The following is a 19864-nucleotide window of genomic DNA, read 5'->3' as shown; positions in this document are numbered from 1 at the left end:
AATGCGGTTCAACAAGGAGAAATGCAAAGTGCTGCACCTAGGGAGGAAAAATGTCCAGCACACCTAGAGCCTAGGGAATGACCTGCTGGGTGGCACGGAAGTGGAAAGGGATCTTGGAGTCCTAGTGGACTCCAAGATGAACATGAGTCGGCAGTGTGACGAAGCCATCAGAAAAGCTAATGGCACTTTATCGTGCATCAGCAGATGCATGACGAATAGGTCCAAGGAGGTGATACTTCCCCTCTATCGGGCGCTGGTCAGACCGCAGTTGGAGTACTGCGTGCAATTCTGGGCACCGCACTTCAAGAGGGATGCGGATAACCTGGAGAGGGTCCAGAGAAGGGCCACTCTTATAGTTAAGGGCCTACAGACCAAGCCTTACGAGGAGAGACTAGAGAAACTGGCTCTATTCAGCATACGCAAGAGAAGGTTGAGAGGCGACCTTGTGGCTGCCTATAAGTTCATCACGGGGGCACAGAAGGGAATTGGTGAGTTTTTATTCACCAAGGCGCCCCCGGGGGTTACAAGAAATAATGGCCACAAGCTAGCAGAGAGCAGATTTAGATTGGACATTAGGAAGAACTTCTTCACAGTTAGAGTGGCCAGGGTCTGGAACGGGCTCCCAAGGGAGGGGGTACTCTCCCCTACCCTGGGGGTCTTCAAGAGGAGGTTAGATGAGTATACTCTTCCCTGCCTATGCAGGGGGTCGGACTCGATGATCTATTGAGGTCCCTTCCGACCCTAACATCTATGAATCTATGTACCACGTGGCAAAGGGTTAATGACAGGGAGATAGTTTAGAATAGATCATTAATGTAGTTTTCACTTTATTTATGAACTAGCCAATTGCCTGTCAAGAATGATGGGGTAGGGGAGATAAGCCAATAGCAGTAGGCAGCAGCAATTGGTGATGGCAATAGGTGCAGTGGAAACGGCAGTATAGCAAGTAGCAGTAGGGATAGGTGACAGCAATAGGCAGTAGGGAATGGCTAGAGCCATAGGGATAGGCAGTAGGGCAGTGTTTTGCACCCTTTTGTTCTTCATGGACCCCTAAAATATTCTGACTGGAGGTGCAGCCCCCTTTGGATTGTAAGTACACATGCTTTTCCTTGATCACAGTCATCTTTCATGGACCCCTTGGACATAGCCAAAGCAGCCAGGCTGCCAGGGGACATGGGGGAGGAGCAGGCTCAGGGGGTGACACAGAAGCAGGGGTAGGGGAGGAGTGGATCTGGACCCGACATGGGAGGAGGCTCGCTCCTCCCTTCCCCCCACAGCTGCCATGTTGGGCTGGGCCAGGCTGGGCCCACTGTTCCATTCCCCCACCCCACCCCCACTGCCATGGCGGGCCAGCTTTTCCCCCAGCTCAGGCTCGCTTCCCAACCCGCCACCCCCCCACATCGGGCCCAGGCTCAGTCCTCCCCTGACCCCACCATCACCATACATATAGTGGTTATTTCTGCTGTGCATTTCATACAAGTGTCATAAAGCAGCTAGTTGCTGTAAGGTTTTAGCAGGCTATAACAACGATGAAGAGGATGATAGTTTTCAATCTACCTGCTAATTTTTCTACTTTGCAGACTTGGCTTTTGCATTATGTAGTACAGAACATGTGGACAAAAATATGGTTTAGCACTTCTTTAAGTTTATTCGTCTGTATTTCTTTTCACACACACACTGAGCTTCTATGGATCAGCCAACCTAGTTGCGTACTTCTGAGCTACTTCAAGACACAATGATTAGAGCTGCAGCCTCCACGCACTTCATTTGAAGTTACTAGATGTGGATGTTCACCATCTCCGACAATCAGGTTCTGATTCAGCAAAGCATTGGTTCAGCCTCAAGAATCAATAACCTGAAGCCCTACTACATTAAAAAAATACGCAGACTAGTGCTGAATAATTATTTCAGTCATCTCAGGGCAATGCACAATGTTAACACACAAGTTTTCTGCTCTTTGGACATTAGTCTGGTAGGCCAAGTCAAACAGTCATCCCATACTCACGCAAAGCTATTTGTACCCCCAGTATGACCTCTTCCTTTAGTGTAAAACTCAACTACATCATTAAAGCCACTTGGAAAATAGATAAAGTGAGCCAAGCCAGCATCCACTCTGCCTCTAGTAAGGGATCCAAATCCTGCCCCAAAAACAAACCCAGTCAGTTCAGAAAAGGACAAGGCCCAGCTCGAGGTGCTGTCCTGTGCTCTGCCAGGGTTGTTTGGGCAGTGATAGAACCTTGACTGGTTTTTAAAGATGCCTCCCAAGATGTCATTGAGATCTCCAGTGTAGCTGTCCTGCTAATCCTAGGCCTGAAAGCTGTATATACATGCTCCATTGTATTTACTAGCATCCTCCCCACAGGCATGTATTTAAATACTGTCCAAGTGATTTTTGAAGTGTTATTGACATACTAGCAAATTGCCCATCATGAATGATGGGGGTTGGGGCAGTGATGGAGCGCTGCCACCCAGAGCCCCACGGTGCTGCAGCTCTGCCTCCAGCCCCGTGCAAGCCCCCCGCATCCCACCCCCCACCCCCTGTGTGCAGCCCTGTGTGCCCCTCCCACTCCCTCCTGCTCCCCCCCTGCCCACATCTGGGCCCATGGGCCCACCCCTTGCTGCTCCCAGTGCAGCCCCGTGCACCACCCCCACCCCCTGCTGCTCCACTCTCTGACACTGCCAGCTCCCAGGAACAAAGGTGGGGGGGAGTTTGCACGTGGCGACAGCCACTGATACCCAGTGGCACACAACATGCCCCACCTCCTTGCTTCCCCTCACCTCCCTCCCTCTCCGCCGCCTCCCCCTCTCTGCTGGCTGTTGTTGCATGCGCAGTTGGTCTGGAGCGTTACAGACAGACAGACAGACTTTTATTATATAAGATTTTATTAGTTTTACTTTTACTACTTTTATTATATTACTTTTACTACTTTTATTATATTATATTACATGCAGCCTAAAAACTATAGAACTGGGCCTCATTTCTAGACTGTTCTAGATCTGTTGTGCAAATCCAGGTGAAGCTGCCATAACAGGAAGGAAGGAATAACCCATAGCTCTTAGGTGGCCAACCCAAAATGAGCTGATGGTGTTGCCCCAGTTCCTAATAGACTGGGGTCCATAGCACAAAATGCCTATTATAGCTGACACTGTCATCATTATTGGCAGTCTTGGCAAAGAGGGAAAAATCTGAAGGGCATGAAACAAATCTACCCTCTCTTTTCATAGGTTTGGCCTTGAAAATTCAGGGCTGAGGTATTATGATAGTACTGCCTGTGCTGTACCTGTTTGAATAAAATGAGAACTAGGCAGTGAATCCAGCACCTTGAATCTGGGTAGCAAAGGAGCAACAGTGGGTTTTTGGGGGTAAACCAGTACCATTATTTTTGACACTTTCTAAAGTTGCTGTTCGGAGGTTATTATACTATAGCCAGGATCCATTTTCCTATAGCAAAACTCCCATCGGTTGGATTGATAGAAATTCCTGTGGTTTGCCAGAATATTTGGAATTAATTGCATCTTCTCCCCTCCCTTCTCCCCACTTTGGAAACAAAATACCTCAGCAGGACTGAGCTTGTGTTAACAGTGCAGAATCCATCCCAATATTTTTCAGTGGATTATAATCTTCAGGGCGAGACCATCACATCACTGTGTGCATGTAAGCGTGCATGCCAGAATGAAGTCCTGATTAGGGGCTTTAAGGACCACTGTACTATAAATAATGAGTGCCATTCCCATTAGTATCAAATAACTGCAAATATAGAGGCCTGATCCTGCAATGTGTTGAGCACTTCCTGGGAGGTGTTTCCACAGAGTTCCTCCGAGACCATGTTCTGTATCATGTGTGATGATTACACCTTGGTATTCACATTCTTAATTTAACCTAGTATTATTTTTCTCCTGGTTCTGTGAAGCCACTGGAAGACCCTTCTGTTAGGTGGTGTGCAGTAAGCTAAAAATTGATACCCAAAAGCCATGTGCTAATGTTGCATTCCATGTTCTTTCTCTGTTATAGCAGTTCACATTTGTTTCCCTTCCCACGGATGTTCTGGAAATAGAAGTTAAGGACAAATTTGCAAAGAGCCGACCAATCATTAAACGCTTCTTGGGGAAACTGTCCATGCCAGTGCAACGCCTGCTGGAGAGACATGCTATAGGGTAAATCTGTTCTTTGTGTGACCTTTGTTATTTAAGACTCACAAAAAGGAGAGCAAAGCCCATGGCTAAAATAATATATGATCAAATAATGATATAGTTAGAAACTGGTACAAACCGTGGATTTGTCTAATTATGGTGTTGGTTTAAGGTAAAATTTACAGGACTACCAGATCATCATCCTCTGCCAATCAACTCATTCTTTGTAATTTCCTTGGGAATCACACTGGTTAATTGTGAAGGATGATAATCAAGAGTTAGCATAATGCACAGTCTGGTCTCTGTTAAGAGTGTGTACATGTAGGGCCTGGTATTTGGACTTCAAATATTTGTGTCTGTATTTTCCACAGGATGCTTTCATGTTTTAAGGAGTCATCTATGGGTCAAAATAATGCAAGATCTGGTCTTCCATCCCTGTTCTAATGCCTGGATGGTGGAAATAGCTTGAGAAGATAAGAGTGGCGGGTTACAAGAGCACTTACCTCAGTGAACAAGAGTAACTTCAGCTCAGCTTCCCTGCTTCACTTCTCCTTTGCACAGGTGCTCCGGAGAAGAGCTGGTGTAGTGGCCACTTGGGAAGGCAGAGCCCCATATCTGACATCTTGGGGTCTGACTGAACCTCAAGACAAGAAGCTTTCTGATTGCATCACCTCACTTCACTTCTTTGTTGTAAAAGCTGGTCAGCTGCAGGGAAAGACCTCACTGAGTGCAACTGTTTTGTACCACCATCCTGCAACCAGACCTCGCTTTATTTTATCTCTGTAAATGGCTCCTTGAAGCAAAAGTTAAAGACACGCATACAAGTACAGAGAAAACAGAATCCTCAGGTTTCCATGAGTGCCTGGACATTCAAGTTTCAAATGTATATAAAACCATCCTGGCACACACAAAATGCTGAACAGAAATTGAAATTTGCTTTGTCTAAAAGTATACGAATAATAATGTTTAGCACCCTTCACACTCACAGTGATTTACAGGCATTGATTCAGCTTTATTTTGGGCAGCAGGGAGATAATGTTTTCTCTAGTTCACTCTCGTGAGGGGAGGATGAAGTGTGGATCAGGGAGGGACTTGAACAAGGACAAAATGGAAGCGTGGTGAACTTTGTCAGGAATGTGCTCCTGGTGTATCAGCTGTTTGGAGGTAAGAGTGGGAGAAAAACATAAAGGGGTAGACATAGACAATCAGATAGCTGGAAGAGCAACGGAGGGAGGAGAAGAAGGCAGAAACAGAAGAGGTAAAGGGAGTTGAACTAAGAAGGACCTTGAAGGCAAGGAGATTCAAGGCAAGGAAAAGAAGGATCTCAAGAGAAGCTAGACACAGCCAGGTCACCAGGCAAGGAAAACTTGTCAGCATATTCATAACCCACAAACATGGGTTAGTCACTTATTAAACATTTCCACTGCCACAGTAACTGAAGACACTGACCTGGCACCCTCAAGCCTTTGTTTCCTTACACAGACAGACATGCTCATGCTGCTGGTAGGACTAACACAGTACAAAGCACTTTGGAAATGCTAGTGTTTCTGTAGGATGTACCCATTTTCTCTGTGTATAATGAGCACTGGATTTGGTGACAGTTTCCATGACAGTACTTGTTTTCTTACAGGGACAGGGTTGTAAGCTATACTCTGGGCCGCAGGCTTCCTACAGATCATGTCAGCGGCCAGCTGCAGTTCCGATTTGAGATCACTTCTTCTATCCATCCAGGTATGTGCTGTTTCTGTAACCCCTCATTTATTTAAAGATTCTGTTTTTGTCATGATTTATATTCTTTTCTTCACAGAGGCGTGAATTTATTTAAGTCTACATTAGACCTTTAAACATAGCTGTGAGCATTATGCGGGTGTGTATATGAGCTGCATTATGCGGGTGTGTATATGAGCTGCTCAACAATTACAGATTAATCAAGTCTGCAGTGATAGTTACTGTGCTCCAGCAGCCTCCCATGTCTTGGATATCAGTGTCCCTGCACTTCAGAGATGCTTGAACTAAAGCTCATGAAACAAGTTTTAGTTCAGGCATCCCTGCTGCCATTTCTAAGCTCAGGGATGCTGATATATGAGACGCTGCAGCACTTTAATTAGAGCAGCTCCTGGAGCCACTCTAATTGAAGTGCAGCCCCCCACCCCCAGAGCACATGTAAAAGTGCCATATGAGTCACCATTTCCCTCCTGCTGTGCCCTTGCTCCCATAGTATGGAGTAATTTGTTGCTGGCCTGACTAGTAATCAAGACTCTCCTCTGCTGGCTTTAATCCCTTAGGAAGAGAGGGGAACAGGGAAGAGGAGTTAAAGTTAGGGTTCCCTTTGTCCCAGGCACCTGCTTCATGAATCCTCCAATACGCCTACATGCTTTTCACCCTGGACAAATATAGCACCACATACGATTTCTTTCCATATTGTGTCTAATCTCCTGTCTGTCTCAAGTATGTCAGATACGCTTTAGATCCACCCTTGTCAGGGCAGACCGAGGTGGGTTTTAGTTCTGTGTTGCACAGCTCATATATTCCTAGATACAATGTTAGGTCATTAAAAAGAATTGATCAGGAGCCACCTTTTGTAAACATGCTCTTTCCTTATGTATTGATTTCCACATTGTTCACAACTAAGAATTTATCACATCGCTATCTGGAGAGCACAGAAGTGAAAAATTCTCCAAGTGTTTCAGTATCTGGGCCCTCATGAAGATCAGCAGGGATTCTCATTAGACATTGATCCCCCTGGACAGGACAAATATAGCAACACTTACAGTTTCTGACTGTAATATGTCCGGTCTTCTGTCCTGCCTCAGGCATACCAGTTTCTATCCATACAGTAAACAGAATTTTTTGAGTGACCTAGGTCTTGTTGTGTTCATCTTCATTGTCAGTGGGATTTAAAGGTCTTCTCCAGCTTATAAAAGGGTTCAAGTGACCAGTGACAGCAAAATGATATACCACAGGAGAGAGAGGAGGAGGGAAATCCTCAGACAGCAGAAGGAGCTGTTATCATTCTGTTGGATCTCAAATTTCCAAGAGGACCTGCCCTTTTATAGTGCATAGTTAATTAACCAATACAAGTATTTTATTTTTTGGATACATGTATTGTATTGGTTGTATGAAGGCCTCTAGGTTTAAGCATCTTATGAATAGAATATTAACTAATAATAGTAGAGCCATTTGAAAACTTTGTAATTTTGAAAGAGCATATTTTTGTGAACATTTGTGACACTTCCCCTTTTTCTTGACTCACTTTTGCTATGAACATGAGAGTATATAATAACAGTGCCCTCTTTGAGTGTCAGTTTCTGTGTGAGAATTGGGGACTCTTATTTGCTTCTTCATAATAGAATACCCTAAGGCCACGAGCATTTGCTTTGGAGGAGAACAGATTTATTAACAATCAGAAGGAGTTGTTGACAGTGAGAAGCCATGTAATAGGGTTAGAAGGTGTTGTCCTACTGTTTAGGGGCAGATTAATCACCATATTTGGAGTCAGGAAAGCATTTTATCCCACAGTCAGATCAGCACAGACTGTGTGAGTTTTTGCAGCAGGGACATGGTCCTCTTTCTTGGATCTCTTGGGTATATTTTAACAAATTTCACAGCAACAGGACATTAAGTGTCCTCATCTCCCTGCTTTACCTGTGGCAGGTTAGGGTGTTCCTGCTGTTTTGGATGAAGTACCTTGTTGCTGTGTGACAAGGTTGCCTGTGTCATTTTAAGAATAGGCTAGACATGCACTTGTACAGGATGGTTTGGATAAGGATGCTTCTGCCTTGAACAGGGGGTACTAGATGACCTCCTGAGGTCCCTTCCAGAACTGTTTTTCTATGATTCTTTGTTTTACATCACATATGGGGTATCCACCTACGAGAAGGTGACATGGAAGAAAGTAAGGTCAAAGAATGGTCTTGTGTGTGGGTGCGTGTGTGTGCATGAGGATGTCTTTCTACCCAGTTGCATGCAGTAGAAGTGGAAGTAGGACTAAGTTCCTTTCTCTGGAGAAGTATTGAGTAGTGAATGGTAGCAGGAGTCATATCTAGGGAAGCTGGAAACAAGAAGTGAACCCTTCTTATCAAGAAGGATACTGGGTGAGGATTCCCAGAAAGGAGTTCTCCCATAACAGGTAGCAGAGAGGGCAATATTATACATACAGTATATGACTATGATTAGGCCCCTACTTTATACATACCCACTACAGAGTGGGTAGTCAGTCTCAATAGCAGTCTCCTAGTGAAAAGTACTCAGTCTCAATACAATTCAGTCATCCAACCATTTAACACTGTAATGTATGAGTTTAATTTTCTCAGATTTCTGTGGATGCCTACTCTCCCGCAACCACCCTGTTATCTCTGCCCCTGATTCAGTAAATGACTCTCTTGTTAGAGGAGTAACTCCTTTTTTTGTTGCCTGCAGATGATGAAGAGGTCTCCATCAGTGCGGATCCTGAGCCAGCTGACGTGCAGGAAAGCCCTATGAACAACACCCCAGAGGAAAGCCTCGGTGAGCCTCCATGCACCAGCACAGTGACCTCAGAAAGTGCAGCTCCAGAGCAGCTAAATGGATGCAATGTGAACAGTGTCAATGTCGATAGCCCTGGGGCTGTCAGATCACCTTGGGAAGTCAACCATGACAGCTTAAATGAAGAGCTAGCAGGAAATGGGGAGGTTGATGCCGTGCCAGCAGATGCTACTGAGCCTTTGGAATCCATCCCAGGAGAAGTGCTGCCTTCCCTGAGTGCCATGGACCTCACTGAGCAATTGGCTCTGATGGCTTGCACTTCTCCTCCTGAGACTGAAGTTAGGGAAAATAACGAAATCAATTCTGTTACTCAGGGAGATGATGAAATCTTAGAAGCCCTAGATATCGAGGAGGTGAGTGCAGATGTTCAAGCTGTCAAGGACGTAGAGAAGAGTCAGGATGAGGAAGGGGCTGCAGCCCAGGAGGAGGAAGACAACAAGCTGCAGTTAAGAACCACAATGAAGAGGAAAAATCGGCCGTGCTCCCTGCCTGTTTCTGAACTTGAAACCGTGATTGCTTCAGCTTGCGGTGAGCCAGAAACCCCTCGTACGCACTACATCCGGATCCACAATCTGCTCCACAGTCTTCCCTCAGCACAGATGAGCAGTGATGGGGAGGAGGAGCAGGGTGGCGGGGGTGAGAATGATGAAGAGTCGACAGTCAAGGACGTATCAGAGAAAGATGTGGTGAGTGAGACTGAGACGGTGGCAGCGGACCCCCCTCCTGAAAATGAAGCGGAAGGAAATTTCAGCCGGGGCACCATGCCCCGCAGCACCTCCGTTGAACACCTCTCAGATTTAAATGGACAGCTACTGGATGGGGAACATATCAGGACAGAGAGTGAGAGTGAATTGAGTCCCCGGCTGAATGGGGACCACGAGTGTGATACGTGCGACACCTCCTGCTACAGTCCATCCTGCTACAGCACCTCATGTTACAGCACTTCCTGTTACAGCACCTCATGTTACAGCACTTCCTGTTACGACAGTAACAATCGCTTTTCCAGCCATACCCGTTTCTCTTCTGTTGACAGCGCAAAGATTTCTGAGAGCACGGTCTTTTCCTCGCAGGATGATGAGGAAGAGGAAAACAGTGCTTTTGAGTCAGTGCCAGATTCAGTGCAAAGCCCTGAACTGGAAAGGGAGCAAGTGGATGGCTCCGCCCAGTGGCCAGATGAACTCCTAGCTCATGGTGGAAATCCACAAAGAGGCACAGAAAACCTAGACACCCCAGTAGCAGGTCCAAGCAGCAGAAGAGAAGGTTAGAACCTGAGAATCAATACCCTGAACAACCTTGATCATCTGGATGTCACAGAGGACATCAGATAATCGAGGTTGCAGAGAAGCAAGGGAGTTCACAGTGCCATTAACAGATATGTTGGAAATGTGACCTGTGCCAGGTATCAGAGAGGGTTGGATAACTGAGACTGTACGGAAAAAAAAAATCATAAAATGAGTATTTATATAATCAGTTCCTTTTAGATATTATAATAATTTATATTAATGAATCAAGTTGAGCCCAAGTAGCCACATAACAGATGAAAATTAGGAACACCAATCTACCAATCTGTCCCTTTCTTCCTGGGGATCTTTTGGTATAACAAATCTGATGTGCTACCATGTGTTTTACAAGCAATGAAGAAGACCTGTGTGTGCACATGAACAGGCAGATTCTCCTCCTGAGACTGAAGTTCCTCTTGAGACTGATATTCCAGTTTGCTGAGGGTCTGGCTCAGCATGTGTATGTTTGTTATATCTGTGCACGTCCATATACATAAATAAGTGTCAGTATTTTCTAGTTATGATTGAAGCCAACTTCTTGTAACATGCCCAGTTTTCTAGGGCTGGCCATTGAAATTCACCAAAATTAGATTTCACAGGTTGCAGAACATCCCAGCCTAGATTTTTCCCCCCTTGGGTGCTTGAGGAGCATAAATATATCAAATGCAGTTTCCATCTCCATATCCTTCTCTACAGTATATTGCTTAGAGAGGTACTGTTGTCTGTTTTCATAGTTGTTTAATTATATTTTTGTCTGAACCTTTAAATGCCTTGTGCTAAATTCATCCCAAGTGTTAACTCATTTTCCTTCAGTGCAGTTACAGTAGTGATGAATTTGGTCTTTTGTCTCTTCTTCAGCTGTTCACTGTTTTTTTTTCAGATAGACAAGGTAAAGGCATAGCTCCTCAGCTACAGCCAGGGAGTATTCACCAAAGTCAAAGGAGAGAGGTTGCAAAGGTAGCCTTTGTATTCTCCAGGCCCAAGATAGCTGCCCCTTAATTTGAGATACACCAACTCAAAGTGTCTCTGAGAGAGTAACATAGCTGACAAAGACCCCAACCATGCTTCCTACCATCCAGTCACACCCCAGCTACAACAGAACCATTATGCTACCAGATGATCTCCTTACATTGGAGTCTTCCAGCTGGGGCTGGATATACCAGACAAGGGCACATTTATATATTGCAGACCATTAATTATTTTATCTGTAGTGTGCAGGATGTATCTCAAAAAGTAAAAATTCCAAGAACTATACAGTAATAGAGACAAGAGGAACACCCAGGAATGGGGTCATTCTTAGCTGCAGATGAGGCATTTTTTGAATACAGATGGTATTTATGTGTTCGTGTGTGCATGTGCATCCCTTTTTGTTTGTTTATTTAAGGTTGTGTGTGTGCATACAAAGCAAGATAAAACAGAGTTTGTGTCCTATAGTAAATGGATTCATTGGTGCTCCGATATGCTGTTTCAAGTTTGGGGGGGGTGGCCCTGTGGTATATTTAAAGGGCATTGTAGAATGTTCATCATAGCTCTGCATTCACTAGTAGAGAACAAATACATGAGAGAGACAGGATGAATGGTTAGTTCAAAGTATTTTTTTTATATTGGCTCAGATGTTTCAACAGTTGATTACATTGTTTCATTTATTTGGTGGCTATTACAAGTACAGTAGATATGGTCACCTCCATCCATCCAGGTGACTGACACTACTATGCTTCAACTGGCTTGGCGTAACTAACTTGACTAGGGGGAGTCAATTGTGGCGAGGTAAGTAAAGAAATGTAGATAGATAATCTGGTAGTTGGTGACGTAACTGTAGTAACAACATATTTTAAACCTACCACATATTTATTTACAGCACAGAATAATATCTTAAAATAATTCTATCTTCTGTACAAAGAAGGGGCACATGCAACTGTGAGATGGGTCCATGCACACATTAGCGACTTTAATTAAGACATTTAGGAGGGCTGTGATATCACCAGAGAACACAGGAGTGTGTGTATTTTTCTATCTAATTTTATCATGTCATTTTTCATACTATTCGATGTTGCAAAATTTTTACAAGAATAACACCTGCGTAAATTCATACATAAAATAGCTTTCTGCCTTTCCTTTTAATATTTATAGTCTGTCAATTACCTGTTAAAATAAAAAAGATGTTTAAGATAACTTTACTTTTAATGTGCAGATTGATGACAAGATATACAAATAAAAAAAAAATAACTCGGTATTAGCATCCCAAGATTTTTACCTTAAAGGCAGCTAAGCCAGTCAGCCTATATGGAATTTAGATGACTGGTGTAGTCCTGTCTTATTTTTCTTTTAAAATATATTTATATAATTTTCTGGTGATGTCATGGCCATTAACATTACTTTTTTGTTTTTTAACTTACATGGGTCTCAGTTGTGTTTTATACATACCATGTAATATATGGTCAGGTTTTAGTAGACAACCATTGTCATACAGCTTGAAAAAGCAGTCAGCAGTTGGGATAATAATTCTGAATCTCCCAGATTTTAAAAAAGGACAGGATTGGAGTAAATATTCACTGAACTCTAGAACCCAGGACTTTCTCAGTTATGGGTTCCCCATGCTCACCTTCAGTTCTAACAAAAGCAATGCTTCCTCCCCACAATGAGTTTGTAGTTCCTCAAGGGGTTTTGGGTCAAATTTTAAATGCTGAGTGAATCTTAAGTAGCATGCGCACATGATCAGAACACTAGGATGAAAATACAAATAGATTTAATTTATTTTTCACTCAAAAAAAAAAAAATCTCCTTCTGCCCCTGTCTATTGTATGTCTCATCCTCTTCTTCCTCTGCTACTACTTCTTCTTCTTCCCTTTCTGTATCTCAAGTCTCCCTCTTCTTTATCTCAGGTCCCTTCCTGTGTCTTACTATCTTTGCCCTCTTCCCTACCCCCACTGTCTCCTAAGTGTTTCTGGTCCTTTCCTCATTACCCTACCTACCACTGCAACTTGATGGTTTGAATTTTGAACTGTTCAGAGTCTTGTTTTCAAGCCTCAAGAAGAATGGCTCCCTGCATGGCAGGGGCTGCAAAATCCTGGTGCTCCAGTTCTTGCACACGCATGCACATGCATGCGCACGGACCCATGTGTGCACACACAGATTTGCTCCAAAGAAAGTTTTCATAATAGCAAACAAAGCTTCAGAAAGTGGCACTAAGCCACTCAGAGTCAGACTGAGCAAATCCAAAATTAGACCCAGGATTATGCATGCTCCTTCCAGTGTCCTGCAGGAACTTCCGTTTGATAGTGCTTATAAAGTACTTCTCAGAGATCAAGCCTGATTCTCCTTTCACTTACACTGGGGTCAATCTAGAGTAAATGAGACCAGGATCTGGCCCATTTCTTACTGTGTATTCAAGGCCAAGAACCTTGACTGCATTATTTTAATAATTCCTTGCCATGTAAGTTGTTATTACGGTAGTGTCAGGAAATATGAATAACTCAAGCAGCTAATGCCCCAGCCTGCTGCCTACCCTCTTTTTTATTTAAAAAAAAAAAAAGCTTTTAGTCTCTTGTTTTACAGTAGTGCATTTTAAACCACTTTGCTAAAACAATGAATGACTATGAATATCTTGAATATCTTGTCCTTAGGTGATTGTCCTTTACTCCATAATTCTCAGCCAGTCAGCCAGCTTCCTTCCCTGAGGCCTGATCACCATCACTATCCAACTATCGATGAGCCTCTTCCACCAAGTAAGCTTTAGTTTTTTTAATTTCTTTTTTCAAACTTTCCTGTTAATCTAAACAGCATACAGGTCAGTATGTCTTTCTTAACAACCCATCTTTCCTTGCAATCCTGCCCCCGCTGCATCCTAAACCCAATTAATCAATCTGAGCTTTTATTACATGGAATTGGTCCCTATTTTAGAGGTAGGGATGTTACGTCAGGCAAGTCATTTTATTGTACTGCATCTCTCTTTGCCCGTCAACACAAACGGGTAATAATACTTCCCAGTCTCACAGGTACATTGTGAGACTGAACTAGTGAATATTTGTAAAGTGTTTTGAGGTCCTCGGGTACAAGGCTCTCAGGCAAAGTATTCTTTAAAGTTTGCCTTTCAGTTGTTGTATGCCTAATGTCAGCTTCAAAGAGTGTTTTGGATGCTTTTTCTGTCCTGTCTATAGGGACCTACTTTACTCATGGCCAGACAAAGGGATTTGCATGGCTTGGTCGTGGCATGAAGAGCCAATTTCATGGGCATTTCCTGGCAGCCCCGCCCCTTGATTGGCAGATAGGCTCTGGGGTGGGAATGAGGGAGGAGGAGGCAGCTGCCATCTTGGCTGCTGGTGGCTGCCCTTTGTGCAACCTTGTGCCTTGCCACTGATTAGCGGGGAGGTCGGGGGGGGCGGGAGGAGGGACAAGGGGGGGGCACCATCTTGGCTGCTGGCTGCCCTTTGTGCTACCCCACCAGCCAGCAACTTCCCCTCCCAAACAGGCTGCAAGGCAGCAAGGAATACTGGCTCCCACTAGGGAGCCAGCATTTTTATTTTATTAGGTTTTTTGTAATTGGTTTTGTGGACAATTGCAGCTTTTGTGGTTTCTGCAAAAGCCGCAAAATTGTAAATTAAGTAAATCCCTACCTATCAACCTTACTTGTAGTGGGGGAACAGCCCCAACAAAGTGAAAATTACCTTTTGAAAATCAATGGAGGTATCAATAGCAAATGAAAGTGATAATAGTGGAAGACAGGGAGAAGGTAGCTCACAATCTAGATTATTTAACACTAACTGCATTAGATAATGAATTGAGTTCCATATAGCAGGATTACACTGGACATCACAATCTATACGTATAGATGGGTGAGGGCTGCCACTCAGAAGCAAAATAATGAGCTAATGGACTAGTAGCTTTCTTCATCCACTTGTTTTTTTATGCTTCTGTACTGATACACATCTGGACTTTACTGGGTAAAATGTCATCACTTCTTAGAGGAATGCTCAGCTTTTTGCATTAGCATTAATCAGCCAGCAGAGTGCACTGTCTGTCCTGCAACACTATCACCTCTCAAATGTCATACATGATTTAATAGTGTGAACTTCTCAGCACTTTAAGAAGAAACTAGGCTTAAAAATAAGCCATTTACTTTTTTCTAAACCTAAATACAAACAGTTATTTGGCCTACTGTGTCCATAATAAATAATTCATCATTTACCAACCAAGTTGTCAGTACTCCATAAACTGAGAATCGTCTTGGGTGCCGGCATTGGTTACGAAGTAGAAATGAATGATTCTACTCCTCTCTACTACATGAAGGGTTATTAAGGTCACCCTGTGGTCTGCCAGTGAATGATGAAATAGTAAGTTACCCGTGCAAGAGGCAAATATTTCTCTTCCTCCTAATCTTACTTCACTGCTTTTTGAATGGGAGAAGTCTTTCACTATGATTGTTGATACTTACAAACAAAGCTTACCCAAAATCTGTATACTAGTTAGAGACATTCAAGTTTTCTTCTATGGATGGTTAATACATTCCACCACTTTAACATCTTCAAAAGACAAATATTTTTAGTGTTGATCTTAATGCAGGCAGTTATGATAGGGTTTAATCTACACAAAAAAGAGTACAATTACGTGATCTTAGAGTCATATCTATTTATCTGTTTTTAGTTTAGTATAGGTATGTAACGTTGTAATAAAAGTGGAGTGCATGCTACCTGAATACATCTATTTTATAAAATAAATCTCATACAGAAGCTGAGTGAGAAATAAGCTATACATTTTAAATCATGCAGGGACACTAGCATCTGTCCACTGTTATGATTGAAGATAAGTTACTATACAGGCACAATCTTGACCATTAGGGGTGTGTGAAATGGGCCATATTCAATTTGGATTCGGCCCGAATCAGGGACAGTCATTTGATTCATTGATTCAGATCACCGTCCCTGATTCAAGTCGGCCTAATCCGAATCTGAAGATTCAATGCTGATTCAGAGAATCAGCGATTTGGCCATAGACACAGCTTTAAATGTTTTTTCAACATAGCTCAAGGTATCAGGCATCGCTCATGAATGCTGAGATGCTGGGGCAGATGGAGCATCCCACAGGAACACGGGGGAGCTCCCCCCCACCCCCCAAGTGCTCAGTGGCAAACTCATGTCCACCGCTGAGTGTTCTGGGGGCCCCCCTGGCTCAGCGATCAGCCATGTGGTGACCCCGGGTGCCCCCCCAGACCCAGGAGGCACCAGTTGCCAAACCGGGGGGGCACAGAGGGGCCCTCCTGTGTGCTCCTCTGCGTTCCCCAGTGGACCCAGAAGTGCTTCTGCTCCACTTCCGGATCTGCTGCTGAGCGCACTGGAGACCCCCCCCACCCCCTGCGCTCCTGTGGGATGCTCTATCCGCCCCAGCATCACAGCTTTCACGAGCCACCTGGTACCTTGAGGTATGTAGAAAAAACAGTTAAAGCTGTGCCTATGTCCAAATCGTCAAATCTCTCCGAATCGATTTGGAGGGTTCCTGTTCGATTTGGAGAGATTAAAGGATCTCCGGATTCAATTCCAATTCGGAGATTTGATCGCCAAAACAGGCCGAATCTCTGTTGAATCGAACCAGTGACCAAAGTTTCGCACAGCCCTATTGACCATGCCTTAACTCCCTTGCCAAAGTCCATGCTTCTGCTACTTTACATAACAAATCTTAGCCCAAGGTAGAAAGTTTTAAAAAATATATTTTCTAAGGCATGTACATTTAACAGATGAAGTGGATTTCTCCTTTCAGTGATTTTCTTAATGGTTTTGTTTCACCTTAGCCCTAAAGCTATATGGCCTAAACATTTATTTTATTCTGACAGTCTTGGCTAGAAATTTTATTTTGGGATCATATAGATTTTAACAGAATTTTGCATATACACAGTGAAGTTGTGTGATGAATGCAAGATTCAAAAGCACACACCAGGTTGATGGGTGCTTTGTAGCATTTATATGGTCCAGTGACAGTGTTAATAGACACATCACAATGTATGTATGCATGCGTGTGGTTTTTTAAAGGGTGGGAATGGTATACAACTCAGGTTAGGAAATATATTTGGTCTCGAGCTGTCCTAATCCAAAGGTTAATTTAAGGCAGGGAAAGGAAGAGGTGCAAGGAGTTTTTGTCTCTGGAGGATTGTGGATGTGCCAGGGACTCATCTGGCTTGTTATTAAGGCCAGCCATAACATATGAGCTAACCCAAGGACCATCTGGAGTGCAGTATACTGTAGCATCTCTCTGTCATCTCCCAGAGATACAATTCTGGAGTGTATAAAGGAGGTTAGTATAGGTCCACTGTCTTACGCTGCCTAGAGAAACTCACAGCTGAGGGGGTTTTTTATGGATCCTTTTTGCCACTGGAGTTGCTTAAAGGGCTGTAATTCAGGGTCCTCTGTCTGTATTAGTTCATATGTCAATCTGTCCATTTATCTGTGCAACTCCCCATTTGTCTTGCTGCAAATCCTGTACAATATGCAGTTTCAAACACTCGTTCCCTGGAGTGTGGATAATACTATGTGGGAAGGAAATAAATACACCCAAAACCTGCATATCCTGCCATGGCGCACACAGTAGTGTGCGCCATGGTTTGCAGATCATCGAGTGTTTCCAGCTGGCCCAGGAAAGACCAGCTGTTCTTAGTATCCCTCACATGTGACTTTCAGTAGTGCAGAAGTGCCACTGCAGCTAAGGAACACTCAAACAAGATTGGTTGTTTCAGGAGCTGTGACCACAAAGCACAGGTATCCATGCATTCTAGTATACAAGCAGCCTCCCAGTAGTGCCTTGCATATATATGTAAGCAAGAAATGCTGACAGCAGGACATCCAGCCCTGGGGCTGGCAAAGCACAGCCACTTGCCCCATCTGTGCTGTTCCTACCCCTAGCCCAGACCAGGCTATTTTTAGCCCCTCAGCCCCTACCCTGGGCCCACTAACCTCCACCCAGACCAATTAATTCCTACATGGACATTTCAGCTCCCCCCTATCCTGCCAAGCTGCCTCCCTATCCCAAGTTACTTATCTGCCTGATTGGGCAGATTGTCCCAGCCCCAATCCCTTCCTTGCTGTGGGGGCATTGATCTGCCCCCCGTCCACGCCCCTTCCCTCCCCCCTCTGCCCACCACAACAGACTTACCAGCTGGAGGCAGCTGTGTCCAGCATGGTCAAGTACTCCTGCCTGTTTAGTCTATGGCCAAATCTCCGAATCAGTGCCGAATCTCCAGATTAGAATCAGCCGAATTGAATCGGGACAGTGATTTGAATCACTGAATCAAATCACTATCCCTCCAAATCGGCCGAATCTGAATCTTAAGCAAATACTTGCTCCTTCGTACAGGCCTAGTGTTTGACTGTAATACTTTCTGCTTAGACATTGTGTTACCATGCATATGACCGCAGGCACATTGTTGCATACTCTCTTCAGGCAGTGTTGTGCATGGTTGGGTTCGCGGGGAGACACCTGACTTAGTCTATACTGTGTGATAGTGTTTTTCCTGAGGCATGAACATATGTGTGTTTGGGTAATTGTAGAGGAAAGCAGGAATACTTTGTGTGAGCCTATATTTCTTAGTATTGCCCAACAGTCCCTGACCAGCACCTTTTGAGAGTGACTCTAAGCTGGCTTGAATGGAGGGCACGTCATTGCCTAGGATCCATTAAATATCCATTGAATTCTGATTTGGTTCAGCTTGTCACTTCCATGGTCCAGCTTGGGGTGCTGGTTGCTGGCTGGCCTTTGCCTTTTCTCTGCAGTTTCTCATTATTTTGTATTTTGGACATTATCTTCACCAAACCTTGTTCTTGTGCTTGGAACATCAAAGGGCTGACAGGCAGACGGGGGTGGGGAAGTATACAGGAATTAAGCTGTGAGAGGCATAGAAAGCATTGTCCCTAAGACTATGCAATTGTACAGTGATTTTCAAATGGGAATATGCATACCTCTGGAGGTATTGTGCCATTTTGCCAAGGGGTACATGTCTAAATTTTAATAATGATGGTGGAGGTTCTGATTGGTCAGTGTGCAGTGAGTAATAATCATGCAGACACATGTTGGATGCAGTGGGTACGAGCACCAGTATTTTGCAGGTAAAGGGTACACGGCCAAAAAAACCCACTGCAGTAGAAGACACAGTATGTGTTTGTGTGTGCACATGTGCGTGCATGCATGTAAAACCAGTTTAAACAAAAACTGTGCGTGTGCTTATAGCCCTTTCTATTATGGAACCTTTAGAGAGGAAAAGGACACAAACCCCCACCACCAAAGTCCACCTTTTCAGGTGCCTGAAACATGAACAGCCTGTAGAGCAGGGGTGCGACTCGTGGGCCGGATGCAGCCTGCCAAGCTATTCCGGCCCATGGGGCCCCTAAAAAATTGAGAAAATTAATATTTATCTGCCCCTGGCTGCCTATCTTGTGGCCCTCGATGGCTTGCCAAAACTCGGTAAGTGGCCTTCCATCCAAAATAATTGCCCACCCCTGCTGTAGAGGCTAGACAAGGAGCCAAGTGGATACACCAAGGCAACCAGCTGCAGGCCCAGGGACAGCCTACACAGCCTGTCTGGGACTGAAACTCAGCTGAGGCAAGGATATTGTTCAGGGAAAGGGAGTTGGCTGCTGAGAGTGGCTTCTAAATACAGGCTGGGAAAACACAGTTGCTCTTGGAAGGTAGGAGAGAAGGTGCACAAAGAACCCAGGTTCTTTCCAGCTGATCATTGAGACGCAGACAAAAAAATTGAGTCAACTGCCTTACCACTCTTGGAGAGGGGCTATGCACACAGTGTGTGTGTGTGTGTGTAATATAAAAAATACAATATTGTGTACATGTATAATGCATAGTTGATATGCCATCATTAGGGATCTTGGTTTCCTCTGTTAAAAAATCCAAAATAATCTGATGAACACCCCCAAAATCTGTGTTTATCCGCAATT

At 44.1% G+C, this 19864-nt stretch overlaps 1 protein-coding gene across 1 annotated transcript in view; it reads left to right on the top strand.

Moving 5' to 3' along the window:
* HECW1 (HECT, C2 and WW domain containing E3 ubiquitin protein ligase 1) overlaps positions 1-19864 on the top strand; it is a gene marked incomplete at its 3' end in the record, with an annotated part of 299400 nt that overhangs the window by 206507 nt on the left and 73029 nt on the right. Inside the window, exons 7-10 of the mRNA XM_025200049.1 lie at positions 4013-4155; positions 5762-5862; positions 8551-9915; positions 13559-13660. Coding sequence (XP_025055834.1) covers positions 4013-4155; positions 5762-5862; positions 8551-9915; positions 13559-13660 — 1711 coding nt within the window. The remainder of the gene's footprint in view (positions 1-4012; positions 4156-5761; positions 5863-8550; positions 9916-13558; positions 13661-19864) is intronic.

This window comes from Alligator sinensis, unplaced genomic scaffold (genome assembly GCF_000455745.1).
Source record: "Alligator sinensis unplaced genomic scaffold, ASM45574v1 scaffold254_1, whole genome shotgun sequence".
Classification (NCBI taxonomy): Eukaryota; Metazoa; Chordata; order Crocodylia; family Alligatoridae; genus Alligator; species Alligator sinensis.
This window is presented reverse-complemented; position numbering and strand designations above follow the sequence as displayed.